At 42.1% G+C, this 23622-nt stretch overlaps 1 protein-coding gene across 3 annotated transcripts in view; it reads left to right on the top strand.

The window, feature by feature from the left end:
* The window catches only part of ttll5 (tubulin tyrosine ligase-like family, member 5), a 48867-nt gene that overhangs the window by 1321 nt on the left and 23924 nt on the right, over window positions 1-23622 (top strand). The window contains exons 2-25 of one of the 3 annotated variants that reach the window (XM_085767043.1): window positions 1201-1307; window positions 1404-1486; window positions 2310-2416; window positions 2708-2838; window positions 2959-3041; window positions 4729-4798; window positions 4888-4972; window positions 6718-6819; window positions 6936-7027; window positions 7200-7307; window positions 13190-13271; window positions 13649-13710; window positions 16675-16769; window positions 17404-17445; window positions 18267-18374; window positions 18500-18591; window positions 19195-19257; window positions 19919-20067; window positions 20350-20605; window positions 21559-21676; window positions 22131-22277; window positions 22381-22472; window positions 22602-22750; window positions 23032-23613. In XM_085767043.1, the coding sequence (XP_085623169.1) occupies window positions 1201-1307; window positions 1404-1486; window positions 2310-2416; window positions 2708-2838; window positions 2959-3041; window positions 4729-4798; window positions 4888-4972; window positions 6718-6819; window positions 6936-7027; window positions 7200-7307; window positions 13190-13271; window positions 13649-13710; window positions 16675-16769; window positions 17404-17445; window positions 18267-18374; window positions 18500-18591; window positions 19195-19257; window positions 19919-20067; window positions 20350-20605; window positions 21559-21676; window positions 22131-22277; window positions 22381-22472; window positions 22602-22750; window positions 23032-23613 (3005 nt within the window). The remainder of the gene's footprint in view (window positions 1-1200; window positions 1308-1403; window positions 1487-2309; window positions 2417-2707; window positions 2839-2958; window positions 3042-4728; window positions 4799-4887; window positions 4973-6717; window positions 6820-6935; window positions 7028-7199; window positions 7308-13189; window positions 13272-13648; window positions 13711-16674; window positions 16770-17403; window positions 17446-18266; window positions 18375-18499; window positions 18592-19194; window positions 19258-19918; window positions 20068-20349; window positions 20606-21558; window positions 21677-22130; window positions 22278-22380; window positions 22473-22601; window positions 22751-23031; window positions 23614-23622) is intronic. The other 2 variants (XM_085767045.1, XM_085767044.1) reach the window with 2 other exon arrangements.

Below are 23622 nucleotides of genomic sequence, written 5' to 3'. Positions count from 1 at the left end.
TCACACACAAAAATCCTCACACACAAACACACACATGTCTTATATTACAATAGTCACACTGATTTTTCTCACAGGATGTAGTTTTCACTTGGAGTGTTCACTTCACTCTTTCCCATTTGAATGAACGCTTGATTTCAGCCGGTTTGAGCCGCTCTGTTGGACTCTTCGCTTGTACTTATCAGCAGCGGCTGATCATGTTTTCACATGATCAATGTGATGTAAAAGTGCTAGAATTGCTCAACTTGCTTCCACTGTGACAACAGACAATACTAAATAATGCAAAGGAAAACGAGGTATAGTATTACAGAAAAATACTAGAGACACATTGCAGACATCAAGTTGGAAACTTACATGGCACAATACTTGAACTCAGCTTTTTTTTTGGGGATTTGATGACCACAAAAATAGAAGGAATCATATTGTGTTCAAATTTCATATAGCAAACAACAGATCAGCATTAAGAGTATTTTTAAATGTGATATTGTTGCTTTCAAAAACTCGGTGAGTATAAGTGGAGCGAGAATTGAACTTAAAAGGAGCTATTTTATCTGTATTTTACCAAAACTGGAAGAATCATACGTTTCCTAAAAGATCATAGTGATTGCAGCAATTTAATCTTTTGTCCAACATCTTCGCATTTTGTGTTTATGGCATCTCAGTAGTCTTGATGCTGGTTTATGTTCAAAATAAACAGCACTCTTAAATGGGATTGATTAAAATACCTTGTTTAATGGTGTGCAATCAAGTTACCACAGTGGAAAAGATATCTGCTGTATTGTCCGACATACCTGGATACTTGAGCGAGGGGCAGTAATTGTTTACATGCCTTCCCGCTCCTTATCAAGACAGGCCGTGCATGATTGAGCTCTGTTCCATCATTGTGCTGCCTTATCTTATTTGTAGCTCTAAGCTGGCTGTGTCTGGTACTATCAGATAGCCTGCAGTTTTACAAGGTGTTTGTTAGTATAGTACGTGGATTTGTTATTGCCCAGTACCTCCTGGAACTGTGTGTGGTTCTGTCTTTATCTGCTCGACTGAAATAAACACGGTGTCAGGATACATTCCCCCAGCATTAGGTCAGCTACCCGTATAGGCCAGTGTGTGTTTATGTGTTTCTACAGATAATTTGAAATACATCTCAAAACAATTTCTTCTCGCTAAGTGATTGTTCTGTTTCTCCTCCAACTCTTTGCCCACTAGTGACCATCCCTGCATCACGTGGAGCGGCCTTAGCAAGGCCATCCCAGTTCTCCTGTTTGTCCCTGAGGCTGTCGTTTCAAAAGATGAGAATATCTGCTCTGTTGGAGGTACACAACAAAATGACTACGGATGGGAAAAGTTTTGAACTAGACTGGAGTGGACACTATGATCTAATTGTCTGAAATCTGTTTCATTTTTCGTAGAGCGATACAATATGGCCTTCAAGATTGTGCGCACCGAGAGCCGTCTTGTACGAGGACTGCTCTCCAGTCATGGGCTCCATGAGGTAATGGTCTTCACTAAATCATGCAAATGCTAAAGATTAGCCTAAATCTAGCAAAGAATGAGTTGTATTTTTAGTGCACGTGTTATTTATGCACATAGGATAAGGGATAGTAGGACTGTTTTTCCTCCTTTGACTGATAATGCCGATGTCAAAGCCTGGGAATGCACTCATGGAAAAAAACAAAAAATGACCTCAGGAGCATTAATCCTGTTTCACGAGGGCACACAATCCCCATTATTGCTCTTTCCAAGCAGTTACAATTAATTCCCTTTTTATTTCATTTCAATGCTTCTTGACTCCTGCTAACCCATCATCAAAGGCAGACGAGTGTCTACCACAGCCTCCGCAGAGCCAAGCTTTAATAAGCCTTTATTGCAAACATCTGCCTCTTCCCTGGATGCTGAATGAACGGTCATGTGAATTCTGCCTCCTAACGAATTGTTGGAATAAAACAAAACAAAACAGATAAGTAATCGTGATGGCGATGAAAATCTCTGAGTCGGCCTTTTCCTTTGGAGAAAGCGTCTGAAGAGCAGGCCGCCTCCCTCCAGGTTTCGTGGTCGAGTGTGATCTGCTTCTCAGATTTAATCTAACCGAGCTGTCACATGCGATGGGCATCAGAACATAATACTGCTGTCGGTGGCTGGAAACTGAACAGAGCTCAATTAGTGTAGAGCATCAGTTGCTAAACTCGGTTTTTACACTTACGTAACATCATTTTTCTTAGATGATCCGTTAACAAAAGTTGTTTGTTCTCCATCCACTGACTCAAAGTCACTCATCACCTGAACAGAGTCAGTATTTCTCTCTCTCTCTCTTGCAGGTTCACCCAAACAGTAACGACTTCAACCTCATGTGGACCGGATCTCACCTCAAGCCTTACGTACTACGGAGCCTTCAAGACTTCCAGAAGGTCAACCACTTCCCCAGGTATAACCCAGCGCTCAAATGTATGAGTGCGCTGCCTCTGTTTTCAGTGTTATAAATATTACCACTGAGCCGTTCTAAGCCCTTCAGTTCAGGCAGTGTGTTTGTTGGCTTCCACTGCAAAGTGCATTTAGTTTGGACCGGTGCCTCTCTCAAACATGAAATGAATCATGCTGTCAGGCAGAGGGCGTTCTGTAACTCTCATGTGTTCATGTATTTTTGTTCTGTCGGTGTCAAAGCTGGCGACTGCAAGTGCTGAAAACGTTTGAAACTGGATGTTCTGTTTATTCCCAGGTCCTATGAATTGACGAGAAAAGACCGTCTCTATAAAAACATCCAGCGAATGCAGCAAACTCACGGCTTCAAAAACTTCCATATTGTTCCTCAGACCTTTGTGCTTCCTTCTGAGTACCAGGAATTCTGCAGTAAGATAACCCCCCCATCTCACTCCTTTGGTCTAAATAAAGCTATATTTGTCATTTGATTTCATGTATTACTATACAATTTCAAATCCCAGCCTTTTTTCCCACCTTTTTCTGCCTCAGATTGTTTTGCCAAGGACAAGGGCCCATGGATTATTAAACCAGTAGCATCTTCAAGAGGACGAGGCATCTACCTGGTCAGCAATGTGAGTGAGCTTTTCCACTGTCGTTCTCACTCTCTGATACAGTTTAGAGTTTGTGACTCCTCTTTAAAATAAAGCTGTCTTGTGCCCTGGTGTTTCCTGATCACAGGTTGTGTCCATAGTGTGGATACAGGTTTTTTTAATTTTATTTTGATTTGAAGAGTTTTGGAGTCAGCAAAAAAAAGAGAAAATGAGGTCGTAACAGAAACCAAAGCCCAGTATGATTTTTTTTTTAAAGAGCTTGTTTTTGTCTGAAACCCAAACTCCGATTATGTAACAATAAATTCAAGATCACATTTTAGAGGCCGGATGTAGAGAATGTTTGGCATTTTTGTTTGACAATTGCCTCATTCAGAATGAATAATCAGTAATGAATTAATAGTTTTAATTTCAGGGGTTTGGCGTTACATAATGTGCCCTTTATCTTTTTGCCCTCATGCTGATGAAGGCCAAAAAACCCACCACTCAAATTAGCTGATCTGGTGAATTATTTAATGTACAACTTATAGATTTTATTTGCTGTTTTTCTGAAGTTTTCTGAAATGTTTGTGTTTTTCCTGTGAAATGTTTCTAAGGTTAACATGTGTTTATTGTAAACAGACTTGTTAACAAACTGCTGATTTTATAGTTGAGAGTGACTAAATCAACACATTCTCTTCCCTTGCTGACAACAATAATAGTGACACAAGTGCAGGTTTAAACTTAGTTTAGTTTGTTTGTATTTTCTGTATGAGTAAAAGCTGTGTGTTAAAGGAACAGTTCCACCTTTTGCGTAATAAGCTTGTGTGTGTTTTGCTGATACCGCCCACATGTCTGTAGGATAACTACGAAGCTACAGCCAGCTGCCGTTCAGCTTAGGTTAACACAGACTGGAAACACAGGAAGCAGCTAAACTAACCAAATATTACTACAGCTCCTCTGTTTGTGTGCGAAGTTCTTTTCTAACTTCCCTCTCTAATTCACATGTAAGCACAGTTTCACATTAATGGCAAACGTGGTGGGAGTCGACTGTAATCATGCTGACTTAGAAATACTGTGTGAAGTGAAACAGCCAGCTGGCTGGATGCAGCTGTCTTTGAAAAACAACAAAAAACATATCAAGCAGTTTTTTCAGGCATTAATAAACTTTGCGGAGTAAATCACACACTTCCAAGGTTTTAGGAGGAGCTCAACAAGGTTCTCACTCTTGGAAAACACATGCACGATTCTTCTTCCTCTCAGGCATTTTTATGAAACAGTGGAAAGAATGTCAGAGCGATATTTGGGGAGAAAAAAGAAATATGTTCATTTTTTTGGTTTGGGTTTTCTCTGAACTGAAGCCAGCACTGAGGTTACAACCCCCCCACCCCCCCTTCTCATCTATTCTCAACTTCGCCACCTGCAACACATTTCAACCTCATAAATGACCCCCTTCCACCAACAGATTGTGTTTTTATAGGCTGTTATTGAAGGTTGACCTTCAATGGCCAGTGTCATTGCAGTCTCCAACTTTTCTGAATCATATTTTCTTTGATGTTCATAGTTAAGAGCAGTTTTATATCACTTATTTGGAATTCAGTACATTAACACTCTTTTGTAGTTATTAGTTTGTGGCATAATGGCTTTAAACCTTTTAAAATTATTATTATAAAATATTTCCGTCTTATTCTTTGTGTGCTCATCATATTTTCTTTGATGTGTTCTCGTTCAGCCAAATCAGATTTCAATGGATGAAAACATCTTGGTGTCTCGTTACATCAATAACCCACTGCTGATCGATGGTGAGCTTCCACAGACGCTGTTTCCTGATTATTTAAGACACATTTCTGGCACCTTTGAAATGACCAGTTTCCTTTTGTTTTCTTTTCAGAGTTCAAGTTTGACGTGCGGTTGTATGTGTTGGTAACATCATACGATCCGCTCATTGTCTATGTGTATGAGGAGGGCCTAGCAAGGTGAGTGTATGTGGGGTTTTGTTTTGACTGCGTGTTATCTGACAAATCAGTAATCATTGATGAGCTTCTGCAATACAATTGATATTTCACAACAAATACACATTATATGGCACCTGATAGAGTGCTCACTTATGTTAATTACTGCACAGCATTTGAACTACTCTGTCAGCATTTAAATAGATCAACCCCAAAATCTACTGGAGTAGGCCATTCACATCTCACATATTCATCCTGAACCTCTTCTTCTTACTCATTTATTTATTACAAATTGCGAAAAAAAAGACCTCTCTAGAGCTCTGCTGAGTGGTGTCAGCGATGCTTGATATTATATGTTGTCAGTGAAACACTCGAAGTTGACATGGCCTCCTCTCACACTCAGCACAGTACCTTGGTTCGTGGAATAAACTGCACGCCGACATAAAATACATTTAGTCAACAAAGGTTTTATCTCACTCAGTCTTTCTGAAGCAGACAGCATCAGGGGCGGTGTAGATGAGAGCATGAGATAAAGTCAGATTCAGAGGACAAGCAAGTACTGCTGCTCAGTGTGTTGGTCAGTAGGTACAGTATAGTGAACTCTGTATGCTTGTTTCCTTATAACCAATTTTAATTTTGATATGCAGTCAGCAAATTATTGCACAGTTATGTATACTGCAACATTTCTTCCAATAACACAAATTGCAGAGCACCCCATACACACTAAGATGACATACTGTGCTTGTTTTATATGTGAACCATCCTGTTTTTTTAGGGTTGTGTGATAAGTGCCAACATTTCCTGTTGTGACTGAAATTTCATAGATGAACTGGTTACAATAATAACTTTATCTATACAACACCTTTAAAAAAAAACACAAGTTTATAAAGTGCTTGACAAAAACAACATATACATAGAGAGACCACAGAAGACAAGTCACAAACAAGTGGACTGGGAGGAGTCAAATTGATTTAAGACAGCTTTATTTTCATTTTTAGAGGTGATTTATGACATTAAGCTGCATCTTTGTAGAGTTTTGATAAAATATACCAAATTCTGATGTCAAATTGTCACAGGGTAAGTTTGTGAAGTTGCACTTTCACTGACAGTCTTTCAGTGACCAGAAGAGGGCAGCCTCAACTTTCTACACCAACTGCTGTCTAGAGTTTATAGCGGTGGTGGCTTTGAAACAAAGCGCTCTATTGTTCCAGCTGTAGGATGATGTGCTCATTAAATGCTGCTGATTGTGTCATTGTTCAAAGGTCATACCTTATGATTACTTTGTGTAAATACTCTGTATTTATTGGACGTTGTTGGAGCATGAGGGATTTATTAATCTAAGGAAAGGCTATCATTAGACACAGGTAGGTCAGGAAGAGGGAAGATAATTTATACAACAACTGGTTTCACTTTGCTCTGATAGAGGTATGTGTTGGAATCAGAGTGCCACCACCCCGGCCTGATTACTGACTGGCAGCAATAAATCACGGACAAATCCTGAATATCACTTTTATCTCCTGACATTCCTTCGGGGTTGTGTTGGTATTCAGGTACACAGTGCGTGCCAAGGAATTCTCATTATTGCACATGTGGCATCCACTCCTCTCAAACACTGCCAGAAACTAATCCCTGCCCAAAGTGCCCCTATTATCCAGTTAAGTGGCAGCCTCATGAATGTGGTCATTAAGGCAGAGATATGCAGTGAAACTGTTGGATGACGGCTTAAGTTTCCCTTTTCTCTTGTGTAAATAAACCATGTGCGTGCACAGGTTTGCCACGGTGAAGTACGACCGGACTTCCAAGAGCATTAAGAACACATTCATGCATCTCACCAACTACAGTGTGAACAAAAAGAGCAGCGATTATGTCAGGTAAGCCTCGGCAGTGACCCACATGCTCTAAATGTGGAGCTGTTTTTATGGGAAGCCTGAGTGACTCATCTGTTGACTATAACTCGGCCATTTGAAATGCATTTCTTCCCTTTCAGCTGCGATGACCCTGAAGTTGAGGATTATGGGAACAAGTGGAGTATGAGTGCAGTGCTGAGGTATTTGAAGCAGGAGGGGAAGGACACCACATGTGAGTCAAACCTTCACCTTTTTCCTGCTTGTAATGTCCATGCAAAGACGGTGGAAATAAAATTTACTAAAGTTTCCAGTTCACTTCTCGAACACTGCTTGATTTTATCTTGAAAAGTTCTTGCAGTGTTATGAAGATGAGTGTGCTTAAATCTCCTCATCGTGTGTTTCAGTGCTGATGAGACATGTGGAGGACCTCATCATCAAAGCTGTGCTGAGTGCAGAGCTTCAGATAGCCACCGCCTGCAAGATGTTTGTTCCCCACAAGACAAACTGCTTTGGTAATCATTTCAGGTTTTTTCCTAAAAATGTTTTTGACTATGAAGAAAAAAAAAAAAAATCTAGTCCAACAAAAATGAATGAGCATGAAAATCCTGCTGTGTGTATAATACAATCCAGTTTTGGTTATGAGACAACAAACTGTTCAGGACAACAAAGAGAAACCTCTGAGATGTGCAGCTTCACAAGAATTTCCTATGAATGGAAATCTAAACTCTGGACAGATTTCCCTTTTTGCTCATGGTGCACACACACACACTCACACACTTTTAGTCATACACACTGCCACACCCTCACATTTCCTTTCAGTTTCAGATTCATTGTCCGGCAGTTCCTCCCCACTATTCCTCTGCTCGGGCTGTAGACAGTCATTCCTCAGTGTGGAGTCTTCCTGTATGTTGCTGCCCTCTGACTGGCTGCCGGGTCGTGGAGGGCCCGTTGCCTGGAGCAGGAATTTGCTTCCTCTCCTCTGTTACCATTCAGGTCTGCCTGATTTAGGCTGACTGTTTTCTTGGCTGCTCCTGCTTAGCAGCGGGCTCGTGTGAACTCAATTTTGGAGCCATTACCCATGTTAGTGTTGGCACTAATTGTCTGCGCTCTTTCTCTGTGTCTGGCAGTCTCTCTGAGATTTGGGGTTTGAAAAGCGAGCACGTTGGCCCGAGCCTCCCTCAGCACCGCTGTCTCTTTTTCACTCTCTTTTTCCTCCTCTCTGGCTGTTTCTGTTTGTTTATAATTCTCCCTCTCCCCTACTCACACTCCTTTTCACCTCTCAGATGTTAGAAAAATAAAGGGCTTTGCAGTTGTGACAGGCTTCTGTAGACATAATACCACTCACCCCCCCGTATGGCCTGTATTGGGCACGTAGCGGCATCTCACACCTCACACATCAGCCTGCCGCCCACAAAAAGATGCTATCTGTCTACGAGCATCACTTCTACGTTAAAAAACCACATTAACCCGGGGAATGAATGTTGACCATGCAGGTATTTACAGGGAAATGTGGCTTACCAAGTCTCAACCTGGCTCTCACAGCACCTGAGGGATGTGTAGAAGCAACCAGCTGACACATATCTTTGGTGGTGGAGTGAAAAACAGGAATGGAAAAACAATTTTTCCCCTATTCTCATTCATTCTTTCAGTCAGATACGCCTGCATCTTGATTTACTTGTTTATGCACATCCACATCTGATATTGCTAACCATAGATATACAGTATAAGGATCAGATTTAGAGGAAATGTGGCAAGAAAATTAACTCTTCACTGGCGCCAATCTTTTATGTTGATGATATAATATTAGCCTGCTCTATATGCAGATCTGGTGGCAGAATTATGGGAAATATTCCTTATTAATATACACTATATTGTGTCCATCTTTTATTTTGAAATGAGAAATTGAACAACAACACAACGGCACAACTGTACTGAGTGATCTATACAGACATTTATTGTTTATAGTTTATTTATTAGGATCCCTATTAGCCATTACTTCATTATAGGAGTAATGGCTATTCTTCCTGGGGTCCCACATATACATTTACATACTATATAGTAAAAAACAGTAAAAAAAAAAAAAAAACCTACAACATCCTAAAACCACACTACACATTATGTTCAAGATATTGAAAGAAATAGTTAAACAGTTTTAAAGCTTTGCAAACACACAAAACCACACCTAGGCTTATGAAAAACAAACAAACAAAAAAACAAAACAAAAAGGAAGCCAAGAAGTCAGATGTTATACAATCACCTTTTTAAAAAACATATTTTTCCATTTGTTTTTAAAAGTACTTTTACTTTCCAGTGATAAGAGCTCAGGTGGAAGCCTATACCAACCTGTACAGGCACAGATACTGTAGCAATGTCATGTGTAGTACAAAAGCAATTAGATCCTGCACCTTTGACTAAGATACATAATACACTGCGGTCTGCTGTGAACATGCTCATAATCCTACTTCAACCGTATCAGTTTACCATTAAACGTAATGTAATTTTGTTGTCTTCAAATGGCCCCAAGCAAGTTAATTACAGCATTCAAAGTCTGTCTGTGGGATTAAGTTTCCAAAGACAGACAGTGACGGTTCCAGAGGACCACCCTCATCCTCTGTCTGTTGATTTGTCTCTCGCAGTGTGGTCGTGTTGCATGCAAACTCTCTGTGCGTGTGTGAGTATGTATGGGCAGTATGAACACAGACATGTAGGAACCAGTGTAGAGCACAATTTTTTTTTTTTTTTTTCCAAACACACAGGTCTAACTGAGCTTGAAGGAGTCCAGTCTAGTGTCTTTGTAAGCTTTTCCTTGTCTCTAACTAAAATAAAAACAAAACCCACCCAAACCACAAAGGACTCATGTTCAGTCAGCCCCTTGTCAGATTCTTTCCTCTTGCGCTTATCCTGACTTTCTCCACTACACAGCCCACAGCCATCCTGGGCCTCTAATAGTAAACAGGTAAAGCGTTAGAAAGCAGGGCAGCAAATACATGTGTGTCGGGGCAGTGAATGTGCTGATAAAAGCAGCCATTGTTTAGAGGTTTTATACAGTCTCTGGCTTGTCTGGAAGGGAGCCATGCAAGACCATAAAGCACATTATAATCTTAATTTACTGCAAATTGTTCCCTGCCATTTTAATGTCTATTAATGGCTTTAATACAATGTTTATTGTTTTCAAATGGGATTTCTTCCCTTTGCTCAAATTGCGCTGCGTATCTAAATGGGCATATTGTAACAAAATCTTTTTATAGCTCTGTAATGTCTCATGTGGGAAGAAATAAAAACAACAGATTTTTCATTTTACGTTGGTAAGAAGTGTGCGTGTGTGTGTGTGTGAGTGAGTGTGAGCGAATGTGTGTGTCTGTGGAGAGAAAATGCCACCCATGCAGCTCCTTACCGCTGCTGTGTGATTAATGGACAGTCTTTTTGCTGAGGGATGCTGATTACGAGATGTTTTGACTAAGATCTGATTAGCCAAGCCAAAGGCCTATTTTATTACACACAAACATTCCACTTACTGGTCCTGTGTTCCACTGAATGTCCCTCATTAAGTGCTGAGTGTGGTTGGATCCCCCCGTCTGCGAACCACTCTCCCTGTTTTACATTTATCAGATACTCCCACACTTCTCTTCAGCACAATGTTTGCATCTCCCTGTGATGACAGTGCGGCTGCTGTATAACACTCTTTGTAGGAATGATTAATGGATTGGGTCCCGCTATCATAATAAGGCCGTGGAGTGTTAACCGTATTCATTTAATTTGTTGTCCTGAGAGCGCTTTCACGATCGTGCATGGCTCCGAGCTGCGCCGCTCGGCTCTGCTCCCCTGCAACAGCTGAGAAACAGTTCAGCTGCAATAATTTATCCCAGAATGATGCAAGAGTAATTCAATTGTCCTCGCCTATGAAGAAAACACACATGAAGGAAACACTTATGTTGCTGTTGTTGTTGTGGGCCAACAGGCTGCATGGCCAGGGCGGGGAGATTATTGTTTTTGGGCGTTTGTCTCTTGTGGTGTAGTTTCCAGCAGCGCCCATCCAATAATATAAAAAAAAAGTCCTCTGTCACACTTTTTCTCCCCCCCACCCCTTCCCTCCCTCTTTAATGGGTGTGATGTGCATGTTCGCTGCCTCTCCTTGTCTGTGATGCTTGTTGTGGGCTCTCTGCGGCGTATTTAACAGCGTTCCCTCCCCACCCCCCCGGCAGCGGTCAAGCCACAGAACAAACGCGTCTAGCAGCGAGTGAGCTCTGCAGGCTCATGGGGCAGGAGCGGCGTCTGCTCCTAATTGGGGGAAAATGCGCAGCACATGGAGCCTACATGTCGGGGTGGGGGGGGGGTGCTGGTAAGGTGGTGTAACACCTCCCTATTTTCCCCTGTTGTTGTGGTGCCACTGATGAGGCATTGCAGGCTCAAACCCATTTATTCCAGTGCTGTGTTCCCCAAGACTAATGCATAATGTTTTATGACACACACACACTCTCCATCTCTCCTCTCAGCGTGTGCGTGTGCTTTTTTTTTATATACAAAACTGGGTAGAATGGGATCAGCCTGCAAGTGGAAAATAAAATCTAAGTGCTGTGCTCTAAGTGAGCTCTGTTTAGCGGTGGGGGTCCAGCCCATCCTGAGACATTAAAGAAGCTGGCAGTGGCAGCTTATGTTGTAGGTCCTGGCTCTGGGATGTATGGCAAACTTTGTTAGTTCCATCATGAAAATACAGATTGCCGTTACACCACTTTGGACCTCATGGTACTATACCATAAGTTGAACTCCCATAACCATCTCATATACAGTAGCCCAGTAAATTACACAGATCCTTATCTATTTTCTAAACACAGATGGTGAAAACAACATGGCAGTGGGTATTTACGTAATTTTTCATGTTATAGTCTACATGAAACTTGTTTTTTAAATTTCATACCCCAGGGCAAATGACATATTTAGTAGGTGACAAAATGAAAAGAAGTAAATATAAACCTTGGAGCAAAAGACCTTACAGAACTCGCCCTTTCAAATACTAATATACATTTTATTTAAATAACTTAAAATACAAAACGGAACAGAAAAGAACAGTAAATTGTAGCTCTGGGGTGCTCTCAGATATTATCCTATAACAGTCATAAAAGAATATAATTTTTAGGAATAGGAAATAAACCAAACAAACAACCTGCATTTCCATTGTACAATCAATTAAAATGACTGAAAAGTAGAAATGATTTTTAATCTTATACTATATGAAGTAATGTGCAGCAAGTTCAACTCATTTCTCTTTTAATCTAGAACCGCACCATGTTATTCAACCAAGTGCAATATCAAGCCATTGCATGCTGTCACGCTGGCTTTTGTATGCTTAACACTGGCATTGACCTGAGATCCTAGAACAAACAGTGCTGGTTATGGCAGCTTTGAAACTCCCAAGCCCCCTGGCCTGTTCTCAACACAGTCTGTTCTTTTGAAGTGCCATTAGAAGGATTTTTCCTCTGGCTGTATGGCTGGGCTTTGCCCTATCCCTGTAAAATACTGCGGTTTCGCTGCACGCTGCTGCCGGGGCCGGCGGGTCGTCGGCTTATGGGGTGACACTCCCCAGAGCAGCGTGAGGGCCGTCACAGGGCACATAGGCAGATTCAATCACAGTGTGCTATATATCAGTCAGAGAAACAAGAGGGAAAATTGGGAGTGATTGAATGAATTTTTACACGGGGAACTTCCTGACCACTTTGTTAAAGACTTTTATCGTGTCACTCAGTGCACAACTATTGCCAGGGTAAAATACATACACTACGTAGCCTATGGCTTTTTAATTCCCCCATGTTTCTGCTACTTGAAGTTAGGACACACCATCACATTCCCAGCTTTCTACTTCTGGAGTCATAATTATTTCCCAAATTTGGAGAGGACACTAACTTTATGATGGCGGTTGGGCTTTTCCTGGTAGCTATTAGAGTTCAGCCCTTCTCGTTAATACATAGTGACAATATGCAGACTGCTTCCCCTCCCCTATAATGAGAAAATTATTGACTGTATGTGTGAAAATATTCACAGCCACGGTTGTTTTTGATCTACCATCCTACATAAGCAACTTCATGACAGATGAAATGTGTATGTACTTAGTTAATTTAATTGAGCCAATCCCTCAGTAGCAGACTTTTGGTGGATGTTTCTTTCTTGAGTGACTGGGTATATAACATGCGTGTAATCAGAAGCAGAAAGACAGAGGCCTCTGTTGCCAAATGCCACATAATGGGGCTATGATAAAACCCTGGAAACGCTTGTGACTTTGATACCCTTCATCCTTTATTTTCAGGGAGCAGATCAGAGAGGTTTCTAATTCTGCCGCTCTCTGCCGACTTCCCAGTCTGCGGTGAAAACCTTTTGATTCATTTTGTGTGTCCCTCTGCAGAGCTTTATGGTTTTGATGTGCTCATTGACTCCAACCTCAAACCGTGGTTGTTAGAGGTGAACCTTTCTCCCTCCCTGGCATGGTGAGTGACACTGTCTCCACAGTATTTGATTCTTTCAGCCGTTGTTTTAGGAGAATCTCCGACTGGAAATATTTATATCACCCCACTAACCCGGACAGGGTTTTTCTTCTTAATATACAAGAGGTTAATAGAAAAATAGAAAAAATGAAGGAAATGGCATTCACACATAGTTTGTGAAAACAATCCGTCACGCTAGAGATGTGGCTAAATTTGTTTCTTCTGTAAAAGTGCTTAGTGAGTTTAGCAGTTTAGTCAAGGTCAGACAACAAATCTGTATCCTCTTACAATATTTGACTCATTTGGTTTCTACTCTGTGCTCAGGAATCTGTTGCAATTTTTGTGTTTGTTTCTTTTTTGTTTCATCCACTTATTTACAGCGATGCGCCCTTGGATTTGAAGATAAAGGCCAGCATGATTGCAGACATGTTTTCGCTTGTGGGTGAGTGCGTGCTGAAACAATGACTGAATACAACCTCTGTTTGGAGCCAAAGTGACTGCACTTCATAGATATTTAATTTGTATAAATTCAGCAGTGATAACCTTGATGTTTAAAGAGTTATGTATTACAGTATATACTGGTGGGTAAGAGAAAGAGAGCTTCACATCTCTTAGAACAGAATGGGGCCTTTCGCTTCGAGATCTTACATAAGTTACATTTATTAACCATCAGATAATTATCAGAGCTGGGAAAACATTTGGTAAATGCAGCACATTAAAAGTCATGGAAAAGATATTAGGAGAACAGATTTCTAAGAGCCTACATTAGAAACAAAAAATTCAAAACGCAGAATTCAGCTGGAACATCTGGATAGCAACAGGAGTCAACAACTTTAATAACACAGACTGACTAATATTCAGAGCTTAAAAACAATTTACACTGCCTATCAAGATGTTGTCAGATACTTAAAGCTAAAATTTCAGATTGCTTATACTTCGGATAGGAATGCAAAAATATTTTTGCTTGTGGCACAATTCAGATTTATTCATCACAAATTTTAATGATATGACTGGAATAAATATGTTAATTTTGGAAAATAAAATACAAAAATCAAAAGTACTGTAATTTGGCTGTATTTTCTTCACCAGTCTCACTCCAAAGGCATAGATACTAGTCTGTTGTTCCTGTAAGCCAGCAGGTTTCAAGCTGATGGAGACAGTCGTCTATTGTTTTAATGCTTAATGTTTTCCTACATTCCTCCTGTTGCGTTTGCGCAAACTGCCGAAAATAGCTGTTTGGCTTCATAATGGGTGCTGCAGTGTTGAGAGAATAAACCGCAGCAATCGTTAATTAACATTAAATGACTAGCGGACTAAATTGTCAACAGAGGCCTCAGTTGTTTTGAAGTCATTAAGCTCTTTTGAGAAACTGGATCCTACATATCAAATATAGCAATCTTCAGCAGGCAGAAAGAAAAGACACCTGGCCAAAGGCAGTGATAAACACTGATTATACAAGAGCGTTTTCAGCAGGGAATGAGATGTGTCTCTGTTATGTCTCCTCCCTTTTTTAATTATTGAAGTCCCAAGCAGGAAAAAAGAGCTTGCCTCATCTTCATAGATTGGAGTTTAAAGTATTCGTGTTGAAAAAGAAAAAGAGAGACACAAATATTAGCCAAGCTTTCACATCTCTTGATTATTCAATTTAATCCTCTACTTTATCCTTATTATGAATCACAGGAGACATGGAGCCCGCTGATTAGCTGGCAGCCATCGAAACTGGCACTCAAACGTTAGACCTATCTGTGGTCTCAGCCTAATGATATTAAAGGAATGGCTATTATGTGTGCATGCCTGCGTGTGTGTGTGCGCACATGTGCGTTCACACATACGTGCATGTCTCGGCCTAGGCCATGCTGTGGCTTGAAACCCTCCCCTCCGGCTCATTAAATGAAAGAGTAGAATCATAAATTGCCAGTTATCTTTGGACTGAGACGCCGCTGCGGGCCTGGGGAAAATGAGCAGTGGCATGTAAAACATAGCACATCTATTATGTACCAAACAAACTAAGTCGCTTTTGGCTGATAACACTTGGGCTGCATCCCAGACCTGTAAATAATGACAGCATTCCATTAGCATTCATTTTCCGCCTGTGTATAGCTGTCAGCTCCATGTCGCCCATGTTTGTAATAATTGCTGTGTTTAGGCAAGAGCATGGCAGGGGCCTGATTGTTACCTGACGGCTTGGATGAGGTAGAACAAATAGCCTGGAGCTCCAAGCTGTCAATAGGCTTAATTCAACCCAAGTTATAGCTGTAAGATACAACATAAACACACTGCAATTGTAACATTTCACTTTTTACCATTGGCTAGCTCTGTGGAATGAATAAACCGAGGATCATAGATTTAAATCATATTGACAGGGTGGGAACATCCGAGCGGGAAATGTGAATTGCTAACATTTTTCTTCATCACCTCTAACTACCACTGTGATGCAGTTAAATGTAAATGTTTGTAGCATTATTAAATGAAAGTAGCATGTCTCCTTTCCCTGACAACAGTTGAAAGGGGTACTTAATCATTTGGGGAAAATGTGCTTATTTGCTTTCTGGCAAGACAACAAGTTAGATGACAGCATCATTACCACTCTCATTTCAGAGCCTGCTGCCAGCGCTCAGTTAGCTTAGCTTAGCATAAAGACTGGAAACAGCTAGCTTGACTCTGTCCAGTGGTAACCTACAAACTCCACCAAGCAACAACTGTCGATCTCAGTAATCAACATGTTTTGCGGTTTTACTGTTTCCAGCTTTAACTTCCATTGACCAGCTAGCAGCAAGTGAAGGTCCAAAATGTAACCCATCTTGAAGCATTGAGTTGTTGTTTTCACACATTGGTTTCATGTATGGACTAAACAAACATGACTATGTGGTAATTAATGAGCTTTAGAGGAGCTGTCGGGCAGATATTTTTCCTGTTAGACAGAGCTGGGCTAACTGTTTCCTTCTTTCCATTCTTTTGGCTAAGCTAGGATAACTGGCTGCTGGCTGCGGTGTTATACTTAACACTGAGATCAGTATCAATCTTCTCTTTAAGCTCTCAGCAAGAATGCGAAGAAGCATATTTGCCAAAACACTGAACTATGCCTTCAAGGAAGGAACCCAGAACCCAGTCAGTGGTCCACATTACATTGAGGTTTTTGCTGTACTGGGCAGCAATCTGTCACTATATTAAAACATTTCCTCCCCTTCTGCCCAAAAAGACGTGAAAGCAAATATATTTTTTGAATTAGCATGATATTCATAAAGATATTCTTAAATCACGTATAATTTATTACCTCTGTGCCTCATGTTCTTGCACAATCATTGAACATCTGATGTAATATATAGTATGGAGGTCATGGGAATGAACATATTTAAGACCTGATGTTATTCACATACCCCCTTGTGACTCCTTCGCACCTCTTCAGGCTTTGTGTGTCAGGACCCCCTGTCGAGACAGCCACGCTCTGACCGAGTCACCCTGGACCCAAGCCTGAAGCATCCCACAGCCCCGAGAACACAGGTACTGGCACTGCACACACACACAAACACACACAAACACACACACACACACACACACACACACACACACACACACACACACACACACACAGAGAGCAAAGAGCCAAGCCAAGTGTTGCACTCATTCACCCCTCCTTGTGAAACATTCCCATTCTTGTCTTCATCGCCGTTGCTTACAGTACATTCCTGCCACTGTCACTGAGCTCTTCTCCTATACTCATGGAAAATTCACCGTAATGCAAAACAACTGCTAATGCAATTACAGCGTTTGAGTGACATCAGTGTGTAAGTGCTACTCTCTGTGGCTTATTGTTTTATCACTTCTAATCAAGTGACTAATGCTCTCTCTAGGCCTTGTTGCCTAATGATGCCACAACAGCTAATGCACTTGGCTCCCTCCACTCGACTACTGCACCCAGATTTGGCGCGGGGTCTGCTGGAGGGAGATTACTAAATCAGACAGATTTCTGCTCCACCTTAGATTGTGCAAAAGGGCTTGTTTAGACATACAGTAACAATGCTTCATTGTTGTGTGTTGATGTAGCATGCATTTTGTCTGCATGCGGTCTTGCAAAGGTTAAATGAAAATGCTGACGCTTCCCCACAACTCACTGTCTTCACCCATTGCCTCTTAGAAACCATTTTCTGCACCGCCATCCACTGCACACGGCAGAGTGGTAAGTTCTAAGTTGTCTGACTCAGACATATTAATCTTCTTTTGCTTTGACCCATTGCAATTCCCTGATGCCTGTTACATTACGGGTAAGAAATTGCTTTCTGCTTTTTGCTTATTTGATTATGTGGTTCTACTGATTTTCATGGTGGCAGACAGACTGCGTGTATCGATCCCTAATGCTTTATTTCAATAGAATTTTCATTACATTAGCAAAGTGGCCCTTTGTTAGTTCGAGCGGCTCAGATGCTGCAATGCACCACTTGACTCAGAAAAGTCAGAAACTTTGCTGCACAGAGACTCAATTCCTCAGACTTCAACTAAAAATAAGGCCCGACACTAAAGCAGGGTTGTCACAGAGGCTGTTGAAGAACTCCAGGGGCCTCCGGTGAACCTGTCCTCTCCCTTTACTTTGATTAGGGGCAACAGTTGAGACTTTTTCAGTGGGATTAGGCCTTGTCATTTTTTGGCTGCCTTTGTATCCCCCCAGCCGCATCAGACAAATTAAATGTAATCCCCCTGCTATTTAGATGACAAATTCTGTATGTGATCCTGTGGGGTTGCGCCGTGCAGTCTGGCCCAAGTTCCAACCTGCATGCCAAAGTTGTCAATCACAGCCTGGTCGTGCATGCAGCGGGGAGACAGTCAGGAATGCCAGCGTATAACAAAATGCTCCCTTTATGTTAGAGGGAGTAGAGAAATGTTTGTCAGTTATGTCTTTGCAAACATTTAAGACTATGTATAATACAGTATATATGTTGAATGGCTGACCATGGTGGGTGTCGATATAGCATGATTTTGTCTCTACTCTTGTCCCCCCTGTAGCGACAGAGGCCCGCATCAGCCAGTAACACAGAGACTGAGGCATCAAAAGACAAACAAGGAGCCAAACAAGGCCAAGGAGACAGCACTCTGAGCTTGACAGCTGAGGAGGTAATAACGGTGGTGTGTGACACGATGTGTGCGGGTCTGCCAAATTAAGACATGACAGGAACCTGAAATCTCTATTTAAAGCTGTGTCTATTTCAGAAAATGTCTTTTGTTTCTTGCAAATATAGATCAAAGTGCTGAGGAGGATAAAGGAGGAATATGAGAGACGGGGAGGCTTCATCAGGATCTTTCCCACCGCAGAAACATGGGAGCTCTATGGGTAAGCTGAGCCAAGAAGGAGCAGACAGATCACTCGCAATCCCAGAGGGGTACTTATCTATAATGTTATTAATATGTGTCCTCAAATAAGTGCAGGCACTTTGGCTAAACGAATGCAATCAGTGTGTAAAGTCAGACCATATGACTCCTCTTGACTGTGTCTAATTGAGCTACCAGACTGAGGTGTGGCTACAAATTTACTGACTTATTTGTTGTCAGAACATATTTGTTCAACTCTGTGTTTTATGTTCCAAGAAATGCTCATATCTCACAGTGACTTATTGTCAAAACGGTACAGAAACTCCCTCAGAGAGAGGAAATCCATTTTTTGTGCTTACTATTCATATTCCTATATGAGCATACAGTATGTTTCTTGATTAGATCCACGGGTCTCTTAGCAGCAGGGATTTTGTGGCATTTTTTAAAAAGCATATTATTGAGCCGTCTGGGAAATTATTGGTGCGTTTAATAGCGGCTGCTTCCAGAGCAGCTATATCACAGAAGCCCCATTTTAACACATTTGCCGCAAAATACGGTGGTCAAGGCTCAATGGGGCCGCTGCCTTTATGATTATTGTAATTTGCTCATTATCTTCTTCTCTCAGTGGATATCTGGAGTCCAAGACATCAATGAACTACATGTTGGCAAACAGACTTTTCCATGGAAGGTAAGCATTTCCATTGTGGTCAGGATTGGGGAATAAATCTCTCCATCAGTTTGTGGAAACGGGTTGGATTCGAACGTGGCGTTTGTTTGGTCTTTCGATTGGATAGGTGAGGGGAACAGCTGAAAAGATGAAGCACAGTCAACTTTTCCAGCACACGCCCGGTGTCTATGTGGCATTGTGGTGTCGATTTGGGGGCAGGAGGGGAAAGACAGTTACAGATGAACTGTGTCTTTTTATTGAACCGCATTTTTGTTATTTTAATACAACATGCATTTATGTTATTTGAATCAGTGCAGGCTTTCAAGTTTTAACCACAGCTTTGACTGTTGTGCAATATTGTCTGGAGATTTGGCCCCCAACTAAGCCCATCTATGATTTTTCCACATTCATTAGGTAGCCAGATTAGTGAGACGGTTGTTGCTACAGACCTCAGTTGCTTTTATTATTTGCCATTTATCCTCTCTCCTTTGGACCATCACTGTCTCTCATGTCAACTTCTGGACAAGCTACCCAACCCGACTAATCTTTCTCAGAACTGGCTTCAGTTAAAATTTATAAGTATTGCTCTGCAAAGTACTTTGTAATTGTTTCTGATATATGTATAAATCATTATTGTTGTTGTTATTACCGCTGTGTTGACATTTCTTGTTCTGTCTCTCAGGAATGTGAATGGGAATGTGCAGCTGCAGGTGGACGCCGTCCATGGCTGTCACGTTGTCCAGTATGAGAGGAAGCTGCTGTCTCTTGAGGCACGTAAGAGGAGACAGCGCCACCTGACTCATCGCTCTGCTGCAGGGAAAAAAAAATCGGGTAGGCCTGATGTTTTCTGCCTCGGCTCAGGAAACTTCTTCTTTTTTTTTCTAAAACTGAGAGGAGTGTAGCTAAGTGGGACAACATTGCATGCTAATACTCTTTTGGTTCCAATAAATAACTCCCCTGTGTCACGGTGAGGTTGGCCAAATATGACTCTGAATGAGTTCATTTCATTGCAGCAACAATAAAAGGCCTATTTTGAGTGCCTCCGTGTCTCTAATCCAAAATGCCAGTGATGCAACTGACATTTGTCTTTCCTTGCAATGCTGCATACCTCAGGGAAGGAATCCAAGGCCTCCCCGACTGAGAGCGGCAGTCAGGAGGGAGAGGAGTGCGCTCCGGAGGAGAGAGAGGAGGTGAAACAAGCTCTGGAGCCAGTCTCACACAAGGCTTTGGTAGCAGAGCAGAGAAAACAAGTGGCCACACCACTGGAGCGTTGCCACGGCGAGGCTCTGTCCAGCTCAGAGGCAGCCACGCACAATGCCAGGCCCAGAGTCAACCTGCTCAACATCCTTCAGCAAGGCTGGGACCTCAGGTCAGTCTGTGTTCTGGGCTGCTGCTCTGTTTGGCTGCTGCTCTCATCTTCCTCACTTACTGTATTTTCCTCTCCCTTATTCCATCATCCCTCCCTATTTTAGAAGGAGAAACACTTGTGTTCCAGGTAAAAGAGATGAGAGGAGGCATCCTTTGCCAGAATATTTAATTACTTTTAATGACTTGGTAAAAGAAATGGGTGATTAAACCTTTCAGATGATTGATTGTTAATTGAGTAAGAAGTTATTAATTTATCATAATAATCATTTCTGTTGATATGCAGGCATGAATCATGTTTTCCTGAGTTTTTATATATCCCTTTATTTCACTAAAAGCTCTCTACACTATCAGACATACAGAAGTGTGTGTACTCTGTATTTACTGCTACATGCAACAAAGATTGGCAAGATTTTATTATAATTTATGGTGGAATCACAATAACAAGTCTGAGTTTGTACAAATTCCTCAGTGCTTGATGCAAGGAAATTATAGTACAGCATATCAGCATATCATTGTTTGTGTTTGACAGCTACCTCCCAAACTTTTTTTTTCTTTCTTTCTTTTTTTTTCTTCCACCGCAGTGTTCTGACAGGTCTCTTTCCACGTTCACCTGGGCCGTGGAGACAGCTTATCATTTTGATGCCAGTGCAGAACAAAATATGCTGTGTTTCAACAACTTCTGGCTGGAAGGGATACATATAGGCTCTTGTTTTCTCTCCTTTGCTGGATAAAATGTCAGCAAAATGGAATGACTGTAAATGCTTCAGATGCTATCAGAGATTCCAGTGTAACAAAATAGTCTTTACTGTCAGCTTCAAGAGAAACTGACAGGAGACCTAATGGATGATCTTTGCTGCTGCGCCTACTCCTTTTATTTCCTTTTCTTTTGCTTTACCTTTGCAGCTCATGATGACTTTCCTCTCTCTCTTCTGCTTTTGCCTCTCCCCTCTGCAGTAAGGTGCAGGCCCGGATGGCCTTCTCCTCATACCTGCAGCGAGTCCAGCAAAGACTGTTGGCAGAGAGCAGAGCCAACACCATCCCAACTTGGCCAGACAAGGACAACGACCAAATGGTACACTGAGGACCATTTAGAATCTCCTCCTCCTAACAAAGTTGACATGGGTGGTATGCCCTGGAGGATTGTTTCCTTTGTATGTATATACATGCCAGAGTTCCCCTCATTATTACTCATCTGTACCTTGGCTTTAGCTGAAATGTGTACGAAGCATTTGTGGCCACATGGAGGGAAAACGTGGTCTCTGTAAAAGTTAGCCCTGATTGGAAAGTCTGCATTGTAATGGCATACATCATCATCAGTAACCTCAAACCCTTGGGGAAAATGAATACGAACTCGGGCCCAGTCTCTAGGCCATTAAATTCAAAGGGTTGGGTGTTTTAAATGGCATTGGAGGCTGAAAAGGAGAGCGCACATAGGCAGTTTGCATAAGCGTGACATGATGAATCAGTGATTCAGGGCTGTGATAATGACAGATATCTGAAGTGTGTTTTTTTTGTTGTCTGCACAGGAGCTGGTGATTCGCTTCCTGAAAAGAGCAGCCAGTAACCTTCAGCAAGACATTAAGGTGGTCTTGCCCAGTCGCCAATTACCACTGCAAGACCGCAGACGGATCCTGTCCCACCAGTTAGGGGAGTTTATCCACTGTTACAACAAGGTAACCATTCCCAGACACTGATTTTTGCCCGGAGAATTACAACATACGTACACGAGGGTGATGCAAAAACAGATATTCATCTTACTCCTCCTTATCTCCCCAGGAAACTGAACATATGTTGAAAAAGCAGGAGAGCAGCAAAGAGGAACATTGTGTCAACCCCAGTGTATTTCAGGAGTACATCACTGCAGCAAGGTTAGTGAATTGGCAAGCCCACTCACCATTGTTCAGGGCTTGGCTCTTTACTCTTCCAGCTATATATGCTACTGAGTGAGGAGTGATCTCAATCTGCTATACACATTTATCTCCTGTTTTTATTAACAGTGAAAACGATCTGGAGGAAGTACTGACATTCTACACACAGAAAAATAAATCAGCCACCGTCTTCCTAGGAACAAAAGTCAGGAGTGTTAAGAAAGACGTTCGTGAGATAAATGCCTCTGGACATTCAGGCGATTATGTGAATTCCAAAAGTAAGTTACTTCCATGTTTTTGTTTTTTTCATATTCTTGTCACTCTGTCTGGTTTATGTTTAATATTTTATCATTCATGCACAGTAAACAGGAATTGTTTAGATTTGTAACCCCCCCCCCCCAAATAAAAAGGTTCAGGGGAAAGGATTGAGTCATTAGGGGTGAAGAAAAGGTCAGCTTCAAATGATTAGCACTCATTGGGGGAAAACAAATGTGTGTCAGAGCCGAGGAATGGCTAACTGATGATAAAGGAGCTCTGGCTTCTTTCCCCCTTTGAACAGCTCTGCCTGTGGCCAAAGAGGATTCCAGCGCTTCAGAGTCCTCGCTCTCCACGGGGAAAGTCAGCAGCGACCCAGACATCAAGGCCGCTGAGAGTCAACCTCCTGTACGTGCGCTGTCTGAAGAACAACAGGCAACTGTTGGAAGTGGTAAAACCCAGCCAGATGTCCAGGCGTCTCAGCACTGCTCCAGCTTTCCTGTGACTTTAGACTGCACTCACATCCACGTGCAGCACTGCTCTCTCGCTCCGGCATCCCTGCCTCTCCACTGCCCGCCGCCGCCCCCTCCCCCTCAGCCGCCGTCCTACGCGCAGTCCCTGGCCAAGTCTCAGTTCTGTCACTCCGAGGCTCTTTTCGACCCCCCCGCGTACGCCTCCGCCCCCGTGGTCACGCAACCAACCAGAGCGATCCGGACGGCTGTCCCCGCCGGCTTTCACACAATCTCCACCGGGCAACCGACCCAGGTGCTCAGGAGGATTCAGTCCTTTTCCTCATCCGCATCCGGCTCCGGGGCGCCCTCCTCCATCCCAAACGCCACGCAGATCTACAGCCAGAAGCTCTCTAGACCCACATCTGCAGGCCAAGGTTAAAGCT

This window comes from Trachurus japonicus, chromosome 22 (genome assembly GCF_045865225.1).
Source record: "Trachurus japonicus isolate A0001 chromosome 22, Traja_1.0".
Taxonomy (NCBI): Eukaryota; Metazoa; Chordata; class Actinopteri; order Carangiformes; family Carangidae; genus Trachurus; species Trachurus japonicus.
The sequence above is the reverse complement of the archived record's forward strand: the minus strand, read 5'-3'. Positions and strand labels throughout refer to the sequence as shown.